This window comes from Phoxinus phoxinus (genome assembly GCF_949152265.1).
Source record: "Phoxinus phoxinus genome assembly, chromosome: 15".
In the NCBI taxonomy this organism is placed as follows: Eukaryota; Metazoa; Chordata; class Actinopteri; order Cypriniformes; family Leuciscidae; genus Phoxinus; species Phoxinus phoxinus.
In genome coordinates, this window is record NC_136890.1 from 6,530,605 (window position 1) to 6,549,472 (window position 18,868).

Consider the following 18,868-nt stretch of genomic DNA (forward strand, 5'->3'; position numbering starts at 1 on the left):
CGTTCCCCATTTTAAATACACATTCATCTTTCCAGAGGTGAAGTATCCCTTTAATCTTATTCCCTACATTCTAAGTACACATTTTCACAAGTTTTTGTTATGACATCATCAGCAGAGAGATTCACAAAAAGCAACCTGCACTGTGAAATTTTACATGGTGGGACTTTGTCATTATCAAAGTCCCACCATGTCATTATCATTGTTTGTTTCAGTTTCCTAGACTTTTGGGGTTTAGCAAATCTGGCCCTATAAATGATGAAGTAAATAAATTGAAAATGTCTGTAATTCTCTCTCTCTCTCTTGCAGACCGAGGATGAGGATCCGGACAGGGGGCAGCCGTGTATGCGCTGTGGAGATCAGTGTCCTGGCTTCCGCATGCACGGATGGAGGTAAGACTGGAGCGCTAAAACTCTTCCATGGATGAGGAAAAATGTCCTTGTCCTTCCTTTTTACTGTCACTTTTATTCACATGAAAATGATGAGAGCCACATGAGCACCACAGCTCAATGTGTCAAATCATGTGTACTAGCCGCTAGGCCACGGATTCCACCCGTGACTTACTTTTGAAGGACATTCGTCCCAGGCCTGACAATCTGCAGACGGAAACATAACATCCTCAGACATAACATCTCGGATTATTGTTTTAGTTATGCGTTTGTTTTGAAAAGAAGTTCCTAGAGGAAAAGGACAGCATGGAAGACAGTGCTGATTAACTGCAGTCTGTCAGGAAAAGACTCGTGCGCGCGTTGTGTGAGACCTGGGATTCTTGTGTGTAACGTAAGACGTCTAATCATATTTCCAGAGCAGGTAATGAGAGCCGCACGGTGTTTACACGAACCACTCTTCACTGTACGCCATTAGACAAGCCATCAGCTGAAGAATGAGGAGCTGTAGTGTGTGTGTTTGCGTTCTCCGCTCGCATGTGCTATTGTCATCTGCAGGATCCTTGATTTTTACTTCTGGCAATAAGTTAATGAGGCAGCCAACATTATCCACACTTAAAAATATTCAGATAAGTCCCATAATGTGGAGTCCCATTGACCAAGTCATGGCCACTAGCACACGAAAAATTCGATTTGGAAATATTTATATATTTCAGAGCCAGTTCAGAGCTGTAGATTATGTTTCCATCAGATTAATTTTAGATGTCGGAAATAAGAATCCAAAGGGTTTATGACTTTAATACATGCCAGCTGTTGATCTTTTTTTCTGTGTTTTCTTAACAAAAAAACCCATCACAAATAGACATGTGACTGCTGTAGTTTAGCTGTGTTTGATGTCTCTTCTTTTCAGAAAGCAGATGAATTGACTGATTGATAGTTTGATTAGTCACATGGCAATTACTTCTTGTTGTGCACCAATTTACCACTGTAAAAGTCCCTAAAGAATTGCCCAAATAACACTTTATCTTGTCATGGAGTCTAGAAAAGCTGTTTTATTCTCTTCTTATTGGTCACATGATCAACCGTATACCAGATGCTTTTTCTCAGTAACCCCCCGTTATAAGACCGTTTTGAATGCGGGATAAATAAGTGAGAAAATCAATTTTGGAAGCTTTTGCTTTTGTGTGATGCTACATCCACACATCAGTGTGCAGTCCGGCCAGCACAACATAAGATATAACAAAACAGTACTTACACACCTCTAATATGTATTTGACTGAAAGCACAGTAGTCAAATTTTGAAGTGAATCAAAAAAAAACTTTTTATTAAAGTTTTCCTCAGACAAGAACCGGTATTATTCAAAATTCATGTATAACCTTGACGAAAAGTTTTGATCCACTTCAAATGTTGACTAATGTACAAACATTTCTCCTCACACAGTCAGGACACACACACACACACACACACACACACACACACACACACACACACACACACACACACACACACACACACACACACACACGTATCCCTCAGAAACACTTACCTTCAACTGCCAGCGGGTGTGTGAAGAAGCCAGACAATGACCTGGAACGAATGCAAAAGGACATGAGGCATTCCAGTGAGTTCAAAGGTGTGTGTGTGTGTGTGTGTGTGTGTGTGTGTGTGTGTGTGTGTGTGTGTGTGTGTGTGTGTGTGTGTGTGTGTGTGTGTGTGTGTGTGTGTGTGTGTGTGTGTGTGTGTGTGTGTGTGTGTGTGTGTGTGTGTGTGTGTGTGTGTGTGTGTGTGTGTGTGTGTGTGTGTGACATAGCTGTATGTTGGGGAAAGATTGTCTTTAGAAGTTAGATAAAATCTTCAAAGTTAAATTATTACTAAATTAAGTAGATAATAACTAAAACTATTTAAAATGGCAGTTGAAATAAATCTGACGTATTAAAATAAACTTGTTGCCTTGGCTACTTACTGAAATTAATATCTTTAATTTGAAGTATAATAAATACTAAAACTAAAATAAAAATTTCATTAAAGCAAAATGAATATTTCAACAAAAAATGACAAAGGTAAATTAAAAAACAATTAAACTAATATTAACATGAAACCTAAAATATATAAAAATAATATATACTGGTAATTAAAAACTCATGAAAGCTTGATATAACATGCAAAAACTGATCTAGTCTTGGAGATTGTATCTTTCAGATGCACAAAATAGATTTCTGATTGCCTAATGAATAAATAACTTCAGATGTCATTTGGTTGTGCATCAATGAACTACTAAAGTAATTTGGGGGTTGTAAATCAGATAATTTTTTTTTATTAAACTGAGAGGGATTGTCTTTAATATGGTAATGGCCATTCTTTTTACTGAAGACACACACACACACACACATCTTTTTTTGCTATATTTATAATTGTATTCTTTTTTCATATAGGCATATATATATATATCAAATAAATGCATCAAATAAATGGTATTTATAGAGAGCAGCGTACCAAAAGCAAACGCCTCTTTTTAAGGGATGTATCAGGGACATGAACGTGTGCGCATGACTTCTGTTCTCACCTTAAATTAGCGGGACAGCACCACTAGCTTTTGGCATTGTTGGTCTTTTTAACTCCCCTGTGTGTGTGTGTGTGTGTGTGTGTGTGTGTGTGTGTGTGTGTGTGTGTGTGTGTGTGTGTGTGTGTGTGTGTGTGTGTGTGTGTGTGTGTGTGTGTGTGTGTGTGTGTGTGTGTGTGTGTGTGTCTTTCTGCTCTGTGTAAATGAACAGAGCAGAAAGTCCCCATAAATCTTCTTACTGCGCTCTTCACTCTCATGCCTGCGCTTCTGTCCAGAGTCATACATCAACATCAGTCCAAATCTAATCTGTTGCCCATTCTTCAAGTGAATCACTATTCATATGCTACAATCTAATCCAGAGCACAGACACAATCACATCTACATCTGCACTACATCATTTTAATCTGACAATGTGTTGCTTTAATCCAGTGTTTCCCAACCTTTTTTTGATATGTAAAAAATCCCACTGCACCCCACTAAGTAAGAAAATTGCACAAACATGCATTGCTACAAAAGTTATATTAAAAGTATATATATTACTCGCATTTTATGTGAAACTTGAGCTTAAATCAGATATGAACACAATAAGTTCATATACAGGTAGTTGACAAAACAATACATTTACAAATCGTCGCTGTTGGGCGGAGACCTCATGTTTTTTAAATAAACGCAGTGTCATCTAAGTTGGTATTGTGGCTTTATAATTGGACAGACATGCATGTGTCATAATAATAACATTTGATGAGAATCAAGCTCAAATAGAGTTATGAGGTTTTTCACCAGTGAATTACAGAAGTATGCATTTTGCCGCATCTGAGACGTTTTCATCAAATTACAGGTTATATATAAAGTTATTGTAGCTATGTATGTGCTTTTAAATCTCATGATATAAAATATGAAGCGCTAGCCTTAGGAAAGTGCTATATGCACAGGATATTTAAAACAGTATATTGGCTACAACTAGACTCTTCTCCTCTCTTCAAATACAAAAAAACATTAGCTTTTACAGACACAGGGCCCTGTTTTAACGATCTAAGCACATGGTCTAAAGCGCACGCGCTCTTATGGCGCTTTTCCACTGCATGGTACGGTTCGTCTCGGCGCGGAACGGTTCGGCTCGCTTCGCTTTTCCACTGCGTGGTACGACTCAACTCGGTACGGCACGGTTCGGTTTGCTTTAGATCGGTTGCTTTTCCACTGCAGTTAGTACCGCTTCAAAGTGGGTGGGACTGATCGTTAATAGTTGTCGCCTCTAATTTGTCCCTACACTGTTTGTAGGTCCGGCGGCAATCAACGAGAGGAACGTCGACACCTCGTCCACTGACCACGATTCAGCCATTTATTTTTTTTAAACTTATTTTGTCAAGTAAATACTCTAAAAACAGGTGCTACTGCGTTGGCTGTTGTCTGGCTATTTAAATCTAGCAGGTTTAGTGTCTCGTATCGCAAATACAATGACGCTGAAGTGACTGACCAATCAGTGATCTGCAGTGTTTTCACGTCACGTTTAGTATCGGTACGGTACGCTTGGAACCTCAACAGAGGTGGTACCATTTAAAGCGAGCCGAAGCGAGCCGTACCGTACCGTACTATGCAGTGGAAATGCGCCATAAGTGAGCCGTACCGAACCGAGCCGTACCGTACCATGCAGTGGAAAAGCGCCAAAGCGTGCCGTGCCGTACCGAACCGTACCGTACCATGCAGTGGAAAAGCGCCATTAGTGTGTCTCTGAATCCACTTTTTCTAGTTTAACGACGGGAAAAATGGTCTAAAGGGTTGTCTCTATTCTCTGATTGAGTAAATGGGTGTGTTTTGTGTGTAACGTGCAGTAAACCAATCAGAGTCTCATCTTCCATTCCCTTTAAAAGCCAGTTGCGCTCGCGCCCGCGCCATTGCAGATTCGCTATTTACTTGACGGAATTTGCAAGCGGAAAAACTGACCGCATTTCTAGCGAGGAAACGGATCTGCACGGCGAGGTTAAAGTACGCAAGCAGACCATCTACGGGACAAAGTGTATGCGCGTTGTGGACCCGCCTGTAGGCGCATATTACTAACGCGCTCTTTAAATAGCACAAAAATATTGCGCCATTGACTTTAGACCAGGTTTCAGTTGGTCAATGGCGCAGTCTATTTCAGTTGCCTCAAAATAGCAACTCGCCAACAATGCGCCTGAACACACCTCAGACCAGCAGCCCATGGGCGCACAGATGGGCGCAAATGCATTTGCTATTTAAACAACGTGGCGCAGGACGTGAAAATGATAACTGCGTCAGGCTGAAACTAGCTAAAACACTGTGTATACACTGGGTGTATGAGAGGGCCCATAGTGTTTCTTGAGTAAAGAAAAATCTGTACTTATTCAAACATCAGTTCTTTATATACATTTGCATTGCCAACAAGCAGAGATCTCTAATTTAAAAATTTTCATTGGTTAAATATTTGTAAAACCCACATACAGGCGTAAAGGATGACCAATAGCATTGATTTTTTTAAATAAAAAATTAATGAAATATAGAGATAAAAGGTTTCTTCCTGACAGCGACATATATTGTTAGTTGTAGCATTTATTTTATTGTAAAAAAAATTGGCATTTGATCATTTTCCACGGCACACCTGACAACACAGTGGTTGGGAAACTCTGCTTTAATCTACGTATGTAAAGAGCCTATTCGGATTCTGCTCAACAAGCGTTGTGTAAAAAATTCAACGTTCGTTGCACTGACGTTATTGTCCATTGCGGTAACATTTATTTCTCTCCGATTCGACCCATTCTGCTTCGGTTCTTTTCTTCACAGACTCTTTCCCCATGTCCACCCGTCTGGCCCCCTATTTTGTGTCCTAATTCCTCCTGTCCGACTAATAAGATTAGTCCTTTCAGCTCCTTCTGCTGCCAAGACTGCAGGAATAGAGCCATCAGACTCCCACACTTACCCTCCTCTCTGCATCTCCCTCTTCTGTCTCAGTGCTTCTTAATTTAATCATTGTCTTGCTCTCTTTTACTCATTCTCATTCCCTTTCATTATGTCACACTCTTTTCATCTTTCTTTAGGTTCAGAATCAGATCAGTGTTGGGGAGTAAATTAAAGTAGCAGTGGGGAGTACTGTATCAACATTTATCAGTAGTGTGTGTTTACAGTAACTACTTTGAGCTTTATTCAAATTTGAATTCCAGAGTGTTTTTATTTATATACACTACTGTTTAAAAGTTTGGGGGTGGCAAGGTTTGTTAAGGTTTTTGAAGAAGTTGCTTATGCTCACTGAATTTTTTCGATGAAAAATACAGTTAAAACAGTAATATTGTGAAATGTTATTACAATGTAAAATAACTGTTTTCTTTTTTTATATATATTTTTTAAGATTTAATTTATTTCTGTGATTGCAAAGCTGAAAGCTGAACAGTCTTCAGTGTCACATGATCCTTTAAAAATCATTATAATATGCTGATCTGCTGCTCAAAATACATTACTTATTATTATGAATGATAGCTTTAAAAAAGTTTTTACTTAATATTTTTTGTGGAAACCATGATAATATATATTTTTCAGTATTCTTTAATGAATAGAAAGTATAAAAGAACAGCATTACTTAAGAAATAGAGAAATATATTGAAATAAACTGCTGCTGCTGTTCATTGTTTTTGCTCTAGTTATAAAAATGAGGGTGTATTTTGTAATTTGTTAAATGTATGTATGTTGTTATATTATGTGTTTATGTGATGATGATCACCTGAATGGAAACAGACAGTTGAATAATTGAAATAACTCATTTTATTAGGCCACTAACTAGCACTAGCACTAAAGGGTGGCTTGACTGTAGTTGAACTACTTTAAATGATCCATAGCTTGTAACTAAGCTTGCATAGTACAGTTTTAAAGTAGCTCCTCAACACGGGTATTCATGTATAAAATCTGATGTTTTCTTTAAAAACATTCATTATATCTAACCAGGTTTCATATATAAGTTTCTCCTTATCGTAAGACTGGAAGAGTATGAGTGGAAATAAACATGCACACACTCGCATTGCCGAAGCTCACAGACGCCATCTTGTGCACCTAGCCCATAATAACTCGCTGAGATCACTCAAATGCGTGGCAGACTTTCCTTATTCATTTCATGTTTTAAAAATATTTTAGTTAAATGTTGTGTTATATTTTACATTGTTTATGATTGTAACATGTCAACTACTTAAAGGTGCGGTCACATTTATGGTTGTTTGGAAAATCATGCACAATCTGCACAATTATGAATTTCACGTGAGCGCAAACAATTTCCTCATTCTTGGAAATGGAACTGCAGTTGTGGCCTAATGGTTAGAGAGTCAGATTGGTAACCCAAGGTTGCTGGTTCGATTCTCAATACCGGCAGGAGATGACTGAGCAAGACCTCCAATCGCTCCCCGGGCACCATAGCAAAAATGGCTGCCCATTTGCTACACAATTGTGTGTGTTCACTGCTCACTATTCACTAATGTGTGCACTAACTTGGATGGGTTAAATGCAGAGGACAAATTCTCAGTATGATTACCTTACTTGGCCTTCACATGTCACTCTCACTCACTCTAATTTCACAATTGGTTACTGGTACTCTTTTATCTGGTCTCAGCGCTGTCAAAATAAAAGTCTCATTCCCACACACGTCAGCCAAACATAAACATCAGCTGATACTAATAATCAAAAAATACCAAATATATTTTGTGGAGACATAGTTATGTTGCCAAGTGTAAATGGAACAGTTTTAACAAAAAGGATAGATCCGATGACCCGGTGTAAACAGGCCCATTGGAAATTCTATTCAATTTCAACTCAACAAAAATGTATTTTGGCCCTCACAGACAATTTTCCATAGTAAAGAAAAAATATACATGATAACCGAAAAAGGTGTAGGCTGAAGCCTTTGCTTATTATGCCTACCCTTTATACACATTTATCTAATGAGCATCACTTTCTCACTGGATTTGATTCATAAAGATAAACAAACAGTTACACAAGACATTTTCCAAAATGTACATACATGATTACAAGGTACCAGTGGTGGGCCGTCAGGGCCAGCAAGGCCTTCTCTGCTGGCCTAAACACTATGAGAATCACTGACTTGCACTTTAATATTTTTTTTTTTATGAATGAGTATTAAATTATTCCCAATAGTCCGTTCTCATAATTTCATAGCTTTTCTCTTGGTTGCGCTGCTTCCAGTATTGTATATTTATTTTAGTGCTTTTATCCAATCATATTTTAGCCATCATGTGTTGCCAGGGTCAAATATATCTGCTTCGAGGCCTTCAGAATCGATAGTGCGGGCGCCTGTAGCTTATATGAATGGCAATGAAACTGTTGCTTTAACCAATCAGATAATCGGTCAGATTTAATCAGCCAATCAGATATCGAGTTGATTGCACCGGGGCCATCTAGCAGGCATACAATAACGTAAGCATTTTCACGCCCTTTGATTGGATGGTCAGAGCTTGTACTGTTATTACTGGTAGTCAGAGCTAGCTAACCGCATCTGTTGCGAACTGTGTAAACTAAAATACCTGTAGATTTAATAGTTTTTCAACCCACAAATTAATGTTTATTTCCTTCCTCGACCACCAGCAGGTTCAAACCTACCGGAAAAAATCCCTTATTCAGCCGTATCGAGCTTACGCAGAGTCACAGGACTCTATCGATCTGTCCGGGTAAAAACAGAACTGACTGCAATGTAAAGTTATGCCAGGACTGATTTTGAAGGCAAATGTCCCGCTGATCTCAATGATATCGTTCAAAAATCTGTGTGAGAGCTGTGTCGACTGTAACGTTACACATCGTCATGTTTTGCGGTGTTTCACCTGTTTAACGTTACTGCTTCTATCGAGCAGACACTCTCAGCACTAAAGCGAATTAAAACTTATGACAGAAATACGACGGGACAGACTCGACTTTCACTCGATGGCGATAGAAAAGGTTGCTGGGACTGAAAAGCACAGACAACCTGTACAACCAAGTAATTTAAGTCTTTTTGAGGAAAGAAATTAGGATGGATTTTGTGTAAAAAAAAATCAGTTTTGGAGAGTATAATGCATTTTTGCCCCTGCTTTTGTCCGTGCTGAATAAGATTTTCTTCCTAATTTTTCTTGTAAATTTATGATCGAAACAACTTCTTTTTTTAAAACATTAATACTATAGCCATTGAAGGATAAGACAGGGATGAGGATCCGTTTCTGAATTTATAATCGGAACGCAAGAACCACTGTACACAAAAGCCGAACTCACTTCTCTCTACCCGGCCTTTCGCGAACTCCCCGCATTAACCCTATAACTGCCGGTGCAAAATAAAAACAGGAATTTCACAACAATTATAGAGAGTATGTGCGTGCGCTGCTACACTATTAAAAGTTATTAATTCAGGGTGGACATCACTGAAGGCCTAGGTGTGAAATGCACGGCCCGCCACTGCAAGGTACACATTTCAGATATTGTTACAATAGTTTAAATATTACATACACAAATTATTAAAATTGAGTTATGTAATTATTTATCACATTGTTTTTTAAAAATTCTTGAATTTACAGGATGAAATAGACAATTTTAATTTTTTATCACAATTATTACATAGGTTTACCCCTTTGACAGATATACTGTACATCAAGTTTTTGTATTAGTTATTGCCCTTATTTTTTTTTAAAACATATATAAATCTGTTCTCCAAAGTGTAATTTAAACCTGAAAACAAACAATCTAAAGGAAAAATGTCACTTCATGTCAAAAAGATTGCCCTTGCAGTATGGGCAAAAATAAATTAAATGTACTGTAGGTGCCACAATCTGTGATTCATCAGCAACTGCAGACACGTTAATTTCCCACCCTGAATTTATAAGCATGAACTAAAATGACATTATTGCATTATTTACTGGGCCTAATTTTATTTTAAAACACTCCAAAACTCCATATTTTTGTGACTTAATTAGGTCTGCTTTAGCTAGAAGGTGATTTTGCATGCCAGGATGATGAAAAGCCTGTGAATGATAGATCAGTCCCAGAATCTGTGCCAGCTGAGCACAAGCACCGGAGAGAACGTCCATCTTGTCATGCGTGTCTGCTGTAGTACAAATTAAGATGTTGTCCAAGGCAGTTGTCCTGGAGGTTGTCAAGCTCTTGTGAGAATTTGATTGAGTTACAGTGAGCTCCTGGCCATAATAAGAGAGTCTGGCAGGATAATAGTAGTTGAATTACCAGTGAAGAGCCAGGCAGTTATTACTCAACCGCTCATTGCTGCCACCATTGAAACCCGCACCAGAAAGTGTCCATCTGTTCTTTAAACCGGATCCCTTGATTACTCACTTTTACGTTTGCAACTCTTCAGCACAGCACTATGAAGCTTGTTTCCGCCACAGAGTAAAACACTTTAAAAGATAACAGCGACTTTTTATCTCACAATTCTGACTTTTTTTCTCGCAATTGCAAGTTTGTATCTCACAATTCTGAGGGAAAAATCTGAATTGTGAGATAAAAAGTCGCAGTTATCTTTCTTAAATATTTTTATTCTGTGGCGGAAACCAGCTTCCATAAATATTCAAACTCAAAGCTGTTTAAATAATCATTTGGGATGCACAATATATCGGCCATATATCGGTATCGGCCGATATATGTTAATTTTTAATGTCATCGTCATTGATAAGAAAGTTTGGTCGATATATTAAGGCGAGACACGGCAGGCAAAAACGTCGGGTTTTTTTTTTTCACTGGTCAATTTTGAGATTTTGGCCTATTTGTCTTCTTTCAGACTTGTGGTGAAAAAAAGTCCAAAATACACATTTAGGTCTTTATTTTACTACACTTTGTCTATTTGCGTCTGTAGATTTCTCTGAAATTCAACAAAAGTCGGCGTTCTAAATCAACGCGCTGCTCCGCGATCTCTCTTTCTTTCTCTTCCTTTAATCTCACACACCGCTGGAAAGCTCTTTCTCTCCTTTACAATGCTGTTGGATCCAAATATGGTAATTTCCTTTTATTCAGCAACCAATCATGAAAGTACAATGGGCATTTAACCCTAAAAGCGAAATCTCATTGGCTGATGTAAATTTCTGACAACGTGATTGGTTCAGATGCATCATGTGACGCACTCTGACATTTAGATGTGTGTTTTTGACTGTTTTTCTGCTCAGTTGAAGGCCATAAATGCTGTGTTTATAAGTTTTGATGTGATTTAGGTGGTTTGTATTGTTGTTGCTAATGATTTGATGAGATATTGTGTCTGTAAATAGTTGTTTCCACTAAAAAAGTATGATTTTTTACATTACAAATCTTAAAAGGCCTTTTTCTCAAAATTAGTTTTTTGTCATTCTCCAGTGACACATCGCAGCCTATGTACATGTAGCACCGGTGTACACCAAACTTTCCAGTTATACACTTAGCAGTATTCTGAAGATATGTTCTGAGGGATTTGTTAATAAATCATTCCTGGCCTGATTTATGTGACATTTTAATAAAAAAATATGGCGAAAATCGATTTTTTAAGACTATGCACAGTATATTTTGATTTCCTAGGTAATGAAAGCATAAATGCTGAAATTCCTCTGAACATCTTTTTTCATCTTGTGTGTAATCAAAATGAAATAAGAATTTTGCACCTGGCTTTATCATATGTTCAGATCTATCCCCTGGAAATATATGCAAAATTGCGCATATTTAATGAGATAATGCCTAATTTGCATAATAAAACATACAAATTTCAAAAACTTGTAATAAATTTTTTTTATGAACTTGTGTAAGTAATCAACTGAGGAAGTTTCATGGTGATATCTATTATTTTAAAATTGTACCCTATTCACCTGTAGTGTCTCGCCTTAAAGCCGATAAATAATGGATTATTTCCTTCAGCAGAGACACTTCAGATGCGCACTGTTCTCCATGATGGTGTTGAATTGCTTAAAATATGATTGAAATCCCTTCAAAAAAGGTGCAACATGTGCAGTGAAGTCTGTCATATAGGCCAGATAAAATGAGAATAAGAACATTATAATTGTGTGCTTGGTACATGGATTTTAATGGTGAGACTTTGTTTTTGTAATCAGGCTCTCAAAATGATATAAACTAGGGCTGTCAAGCGATTAAAATATTTCATCACGATTAATGATATTAATGTCATAGTTAACTCACGATTAATCACACATTTTTATCTATTCTAAATGTCTCGATTTCTTTTTGTCCCATTATTTTTTTCTCATTGTAATGCTCTTATCAACATGGAAAAGTGGATCGGCTTGCTTTGTGCAAATGTTTTTTTATGGAAAACAACATGTACTGTGTTCAATTTCACACTAACATTCTCACTTGGAGCAAATAATCTCTCACACAATGTAACACTGTCCATCAATAAAAGGGTGAAAGAAATACTGACGAAGTAACGTTACTGATATTGAGGAGTGGGCGTAGAAACGCATCAGCGGTGTGTGTGTGTGTGTGCTTGACCATCAAGTGGTATTTAGATTGGACGTGCTGCGATGATAGCTCAGTTCAAAACGACAAAACACACAGATCACTTTGGTCTTGTCAATTGAACCATTTGGCAACTTTTTAAAAGTACACTTTCCATTCACAATCTTATTGGCCTCCATTTTGGCGTCTCGCGCTCATTATTCATCCACTCAAAACGTAACGGTAAAGGGGGTCGCACACCGGACGAGATCCGCAGCGCCTCGTATTTAAAATGCGAACACATTATTCCCTATGAGTGTACACACACCGGCGGCGCCATTCTGCGTTTTTATTGCTGGCCATAAACTGAGAAAGTGCGTGTCCGATGTGCGATACGAGTTGTCTTAGACGCAGCTCGGCGCTGTGCTCTCGTCTGGCCGGATCGCAAGCCCAAACAAGTGTGTGCGGCGACAAGTGTGTGCGGCGTGCCTGTTGTTTTGTTTCTGGTCTAGCTAGATCCGGTGTGGTATTGTAGTTTTAATAACATTACTAGTTGTTGCAAAAGCATGTGAAAAAAACTACAAAGTTTACTAGGCGTTAATCTCGCGATAAAAAAATTTACGTTAAAATGGGTTTGCGTTAACGCCGTTAATAACGCGTTTAACGGACAGCCCTAATATAAACATTTGGATTTAGATTTATCAGCCAATATATCGGTTAGTGGCTTTCAAAAAATAAAGAATTATCGGTTATCGGTATCAGCCTAAATTTTCATATTGGTTCATCCCTAATTATAATTTTTACCATAATTTAGCATTGTGTTGTCATGGCAATAGAGGTGTAAAATTGGATTTAACTTTACACAGAAAAGGATAAGGGAATTTTTCACATTATGAAAATTATATAGTTTGAAGTTTATGCATAAAGTTTACATCTAGTGGCTCTACACTGTAAAACAAATATTTTCATGATTTGTTATCACAACTTTTTATCTTTTGCCAAATCAACTTCGATAACTAATGTGTGAAGATAACATACTATTTAGAGTTTCTGTTTATTAAACCATTCTTCTTCATTGTATTAACTCAAATTTTTTATTACAACAAACTCAGAATTTTAAGGCAACAAGGTAACTTGCTTTTTTAAGATAAAACATTTTTTTTAACTGTGTACTTGAGTATTTTACTGTTTACGAATAAGCCTGGCTATAAATCAGATTTAGCTTCTTTTTTTTTAAAGTGGAAATTAGTTTGTATGATAATCCCTGTTACACATCATGATGTCCAGTGAGTTTAACTTGTATTAAACCCAGACTATTCTTTGAAGATGAAAGCGTCAAAAGAGACGCAGCTTCATACTGTACATGCTTCCTATCACATGAGCTGCTATAGAGCATGTTTGAAAGGGGAAATCTGAAACATGTTGTTGGTGAGGGAGGAGGCCGAGGGGAGGGCTTGTGAAGGGAGAATCTATTGTCTGGGATCAGTGTTGGCTTCAGCGGCCTGAGGGGGAAGAGTCAAGCAATAGAGACCACTGTCATTTGACTCGGCTCCAGCGGGATGACGTTTTGTTCACTACCAGGTCATTGAAGAATGGCTAACTTGCTTAAACCACCTTAGGTCTGAACAATTCAACATATTACGACTCTTAAAAAGGGATTTTGCCGTGTCAGGACTACAGGTAATATACTCAGTGCTGGTCACCTAGTGTTCAGTTACCTATGATCTTGTGAAGTGTTGTGTTTGAACTAATCTGACAGGAAGTTTGTTCAGAAGAATGACAATCATAACGGCAATAGTATAGTGATGATGATGATGTGTATCGATATTAGTTTGGCAAAAGTGTGTTTATGTGCTTGTAGGAACTTTCTTTGGAGTGTTTATTCAGTTTTAAAGAATGTCTCAAAAATTTGTGAAATATGCACCCTTAGATTTTGCAGACAAGCTTTTTAATACAACTTATAGGAACAGAAAAATGAAGCTTTTTCAATAAGTTACGTGACTATTGTACTGTGGGGAAAATGAGTGTCTGAAAGTGGGAGATATTGTCATTCACGTTAAAATGTTCTCATTCCAATATCTTTCTTTGACAGTTAGGTTGCATGATTATTGTACTTTTTGGGTCTAAATGTGGCAGATCATCATAAAAATGTCAGTGTTTAATTATAGTTAGAAAGATGCCAGCGTTTCTGTACATGATTTGTAATCTTAATAAACAGCATTATTAGTGTGCAGCATTGGTTCAGGTATGCAGTGGTTTTATTCTTTAACCTTGATTAGTCTTGTATAATAGTCTTAAATCTTATTCTCAAAAGTTGTATAGTTATGGTTTCAATCAAGGGAAACCAAACAGCTGTTGTACCCTATATTCAAATGGTTTAATGCACACATACAATAATAATGTGTTTATAAAATGTTTAATTATGGTATGTTTTTCACAAGAATTATTTGTATTAATTTTTATTTATATGCGACAATACAAGAAAATATTTTAAAGTTTGTAAAATGCCATGGGATCTTTTCAGTGCATTTTTGAGCAATGACACGAACAATGGTGTGAATACATTTTTCGAAATATTTAATTTTATAAAGTTTGAAATAACTAATTCACATAGATAAATATTTTTTTTACTACAGACACTCAGACATGAATGCATCTTATTTGTCGCTGAGACACATATGAGACATGAAAGCCCACGTCCTACTGGAAAAATGAACTTTCCAAATAAAAGCATGATTAAAATGATCACAATATGTTGGTTAATTCAGTATCGACAACCAAACACTATTGAATGTATTGCAAGTATTCAAATATTGGAAAACATTGGAAAAATTGGACTTCAAATCGAATTGAGACATCGCATACCGATCGTCTTTGATTTATCATAGACTGTATGTCACAATATTGCAAATGTTTTCTGTGTAAATACATGTGCATAGGATGAATGAATGGATTGGCAGATGTGTGTGACATCATCATGTGCAGTCATACCATCTGCACATGCAGCGTGTCTTCAGGACACATCTGGCAACAGATTGCATGTTGATCTTGGGTCAGGATGGCTTTTGCCAGCAGAGCTTAACCAGCATGGGTGAACCTGTTGACCAGTGCTTATGCCTGAGCCGTAACGTTTCCACACTGTTCTTGTGGTGTGCTAATCTTTGTTTGTCCCTTCTGGGAACAATAGGGCAGAATATGCCATTTATGTAAGCTTTCCTGTTAGCTCTCATTCAGAGATTGTGTGGAGTTCAATGAATATGAAGTATTATTTAGAGATTATCAACATGAATGCACCGACTTTTGCCCAAAACCCCAAAACATTAATGAATGTTTATTGCATTATTTTAGTGTCGTGTGTTACCATGATGGTATTTTGTGTTTGCGTGAATGACTTATTCGCGATTCTTCATGTGACTTTTTGTCTTTTATACCTGCATTTATTATGGTTGTTGTTATCAGGGCTCGACATTAACTTTTTTGCTCACCAGCCACTGTAGCTAGTCGTTTTTTAAAGTTACTAGCCACTCAGCATTTTCACTGGCCACAATGTTTACATCGATAACATGGGGGAAACCTATTATATATTTTCTCATAATTTCATAATTTGGCAGCAGGTTTATTAGGCTGCTGTCACTTTAAGAGCAGACGCACCGATCCATTACACTGTTACACATGCGTTTTCTTTCTCATCTGTTTATGTTCACTTAAAACTAGGGCTGTCAAACGATTAAAATATTTAATCGCGATTAATCGCATTAATGTCATAGTTAACTCGCGATTAATCACACATTTTTATCAATTCTAAATGTCTCTTGATTTCTTTTTGTCCCATTATTTTTTCTCATTTTAATGCTCTTATCAACATGGAAAAGTGGATCGGCTTGCTTTGTGCAAATGTTTTTTTTTATTGAAAACAACATTGGCATATGTGTTCAATTTCACACTAACATTCTCACTTGGAGCAAATAATCTCTCACACAATGTAACACTGTCCATCAATAAAAGGGTGAAAGAAATACTGACGAGGTAACGTTATAGAAACGCATCAGCTGTGTGTGTGCTTGGCCATCAAGTTCAGACTGCTACGACTACATGCTGCGATGATAGCTCAGTTCACAACGACAAAACACACAGATCACTTTGGTCTTGTCAATTGAACCATTTGGCAACTTTTTAAAAATAAACTTTCCACTCAGAATCTTATTGGCATTTCGGCGTCTCGCACTCATCATTCATCCACTCAAAACGTAACGTTCAGACGAGAAGCGCCGCGTCGCGCAGCGCCTCGTATTTAAAATTCGAACACATTATTGTCTATGAGTGTACACACACCGGCGGCGCCATTCAGCGTTTTTATTGCTGGCCATAAACTGAGAAAGCGCGCGTCCGATGTGCTAGACGCGCTCAGTTGTCCTAGACACGGCTCGGCGCTGCGCTTCTCGTTCACTCTTTGGCCGGTTCGCATCGCAAGCCCAAACAAGTGTGTGCGGCGTGCCTGTTGTTTTGTTTCTGGTCTAGCTAGATCCGGTGTGGTATTGTAGTTACTAGTTGTTGCAAAAGCATGTGAAAAAAACTACAAAGTTTGCTAGGCGTTAATCTCGCGATAAAAAAATTGACGCCGTTAAAATGGGTTTGCGCTAACGCCGTTAATAACGCGTGTAACGGACAGCCCTACTTAAAACATAACTGAGTGTTTACGTGAATACTCGCCAAGATCGGTATTTTGACATTATTTTGTGTGTATTTGACTTTTTAAGTGCAATAAGCAGCGGAAAATAACTCAATTTAGTGCTGAGAGGTGGCTTTTTATGTGCGCACACTTTTGATCTGAGCACAAAATCTGCGAAAATTTGTACAATTTGTGTGTTACCCGCTGTTGAGAGAGAGAGAGAGAGAGAGAGAGAAAGCGAGAGAGAGAGAGGATCTTTGAGTGTTTTTTCTTCTCTGAATATAGTTAATTGCATTAGCCTGTTTAAAAGAATGAATAGGAGAGAAGGAATGGGGAGGTATGAGAAAAAAAAAAAAAAAAAATTATTTTTTACAGAATTATTGTAAACCACAGCAGCCAGGATTTGTTTTATTTTTTTAAACAACCCTTTTTTTTTTTACAGTGTGGTTTCCACAAAAATATTACGAAGCACAACATACTTTGTATTATAATTATTTCGGAAGGATCATGTGACTGACGACTGTAGTGCCGAAGCTGAAAATTCAGCTTTGATCACGGGAATAAATTAGATTTTAAAATATAAAACAGATATTCTAAATGATAATAAGATTTCACCATATAATTGTTTTTACTGAATTGTTGATCAAATAAATGCAGCCTTGGTGAGCAGAAGAGACTTTATATACAAGCAAGTTGGGAGTGGCAGCTTATCCAGAGAAGAAGGGATTGGTGGATAGGTGGAGTGGAGGAAGAGAGTAAAATCAGTGAAAAGCAGCTTTTGTCTTCCATCTGTGCTTGTGCGCGTCCATCCCGCCCCTGCCACCAAACCCCATCTGAGGTGTTATACAATAGACACACTAATATAGTGACGCTGTTTTGTTTAGTATGCACTCATCTGCTCTATTTGACATTATGGCTGTAGCTGTCCATTAAAATGAACTGATGTCTGACTTTAAGAGAACAGCAGCGCTTATCCCGTAACTGTACTGAGAAGGATTAAACCCCCACCCCTTCCACACACACACACATGAACCGCCACAGTTTTCCCGTTTCACCTCCGTGTGGACTTGAAGACCCGGCTTTGACCTCATTTTAAGCATGAGATAGAGAGAAAACTGATCTCACAAGTGGTGTGATATCATCAGTGCCGCCCAATGAGCGGGCCTTCAGACTGTGACACGCGCGCCCGCCGCTCATCAGTCTCTGGCAGCGCTCAGTCCGAGGACGAGGTTTGTTGTGTTGTGTTGTGGGACAGGATTAGGATTAGACAAAAGTGTGTCGCACCTGGACATTTTCCGGCTGATTCTTGAACTGTATTCCGTACGTATTTGTTCATTCTCTTAATCTGATGTTTTAGAGATTATTGTTAATCTATTAAAGCAGTAAGGTAGGAGAGATGTGCTATATTGTCTACTGCTATGACGTTATAAAGCTCTTACTGCATAGTAAAAAATAATTACATTTTACAGATCTTTTTTAAACAAATTGTTATCGTTTCATCAAGGAGATTCAAGTGATATTAAAGCATCTCAAACTGTATAGGCAAGTCAACATAAGAATAACTTTTATATCATTATAATATATATTTTGTTTTATGTTCATACTTTTTCAAGATGAACATTTACTGGACTCAAGCAACTTTGGTTTACTTGATTATCCGTACATCATTTACTTTTTAGAAAAATCATGTTAAAATGTGTATCAAATATGATCAGGCTTATGAGGAATATTTATTTGTTTTTCTCTTAATCATCATTGTCTTGCATTGCATTCTATGTTTTGCCCCTCAGAATCAAAACTACAGAGCCTTGATCATAAAACTAAGCATTTATATATCATCTCACATATTAATAGGAATTTCA

General features: G+C 37.5%; 1 protein-coding gene across 2 annotated transcripts in view; it reads left to right on the plus strand.

The window, feature by feature from the left end:
* Positions 1-18,868, plus strand: part of prickle3 (prickle homolog 3) — a 54,254-nt gene that overhangs the window by 8,632 nt on the left and 26,754 nt on the right. Inside the window, exon 2 of one of the 2 annotated variants that reach the window (XM_079637324.1) lies at positions 307-389. In XM_079637324.1, the coding sequence (XP_079493450.1) occupies positions 307-389 (83 nt within the window). Of the gene's footprint in view, positions 1-306; positions 390-18,200; positions 18,327-18,868 lie in introns of those variants that run through there. The other variant, XM_079637325.1, reaches the window with a different exon arrangement.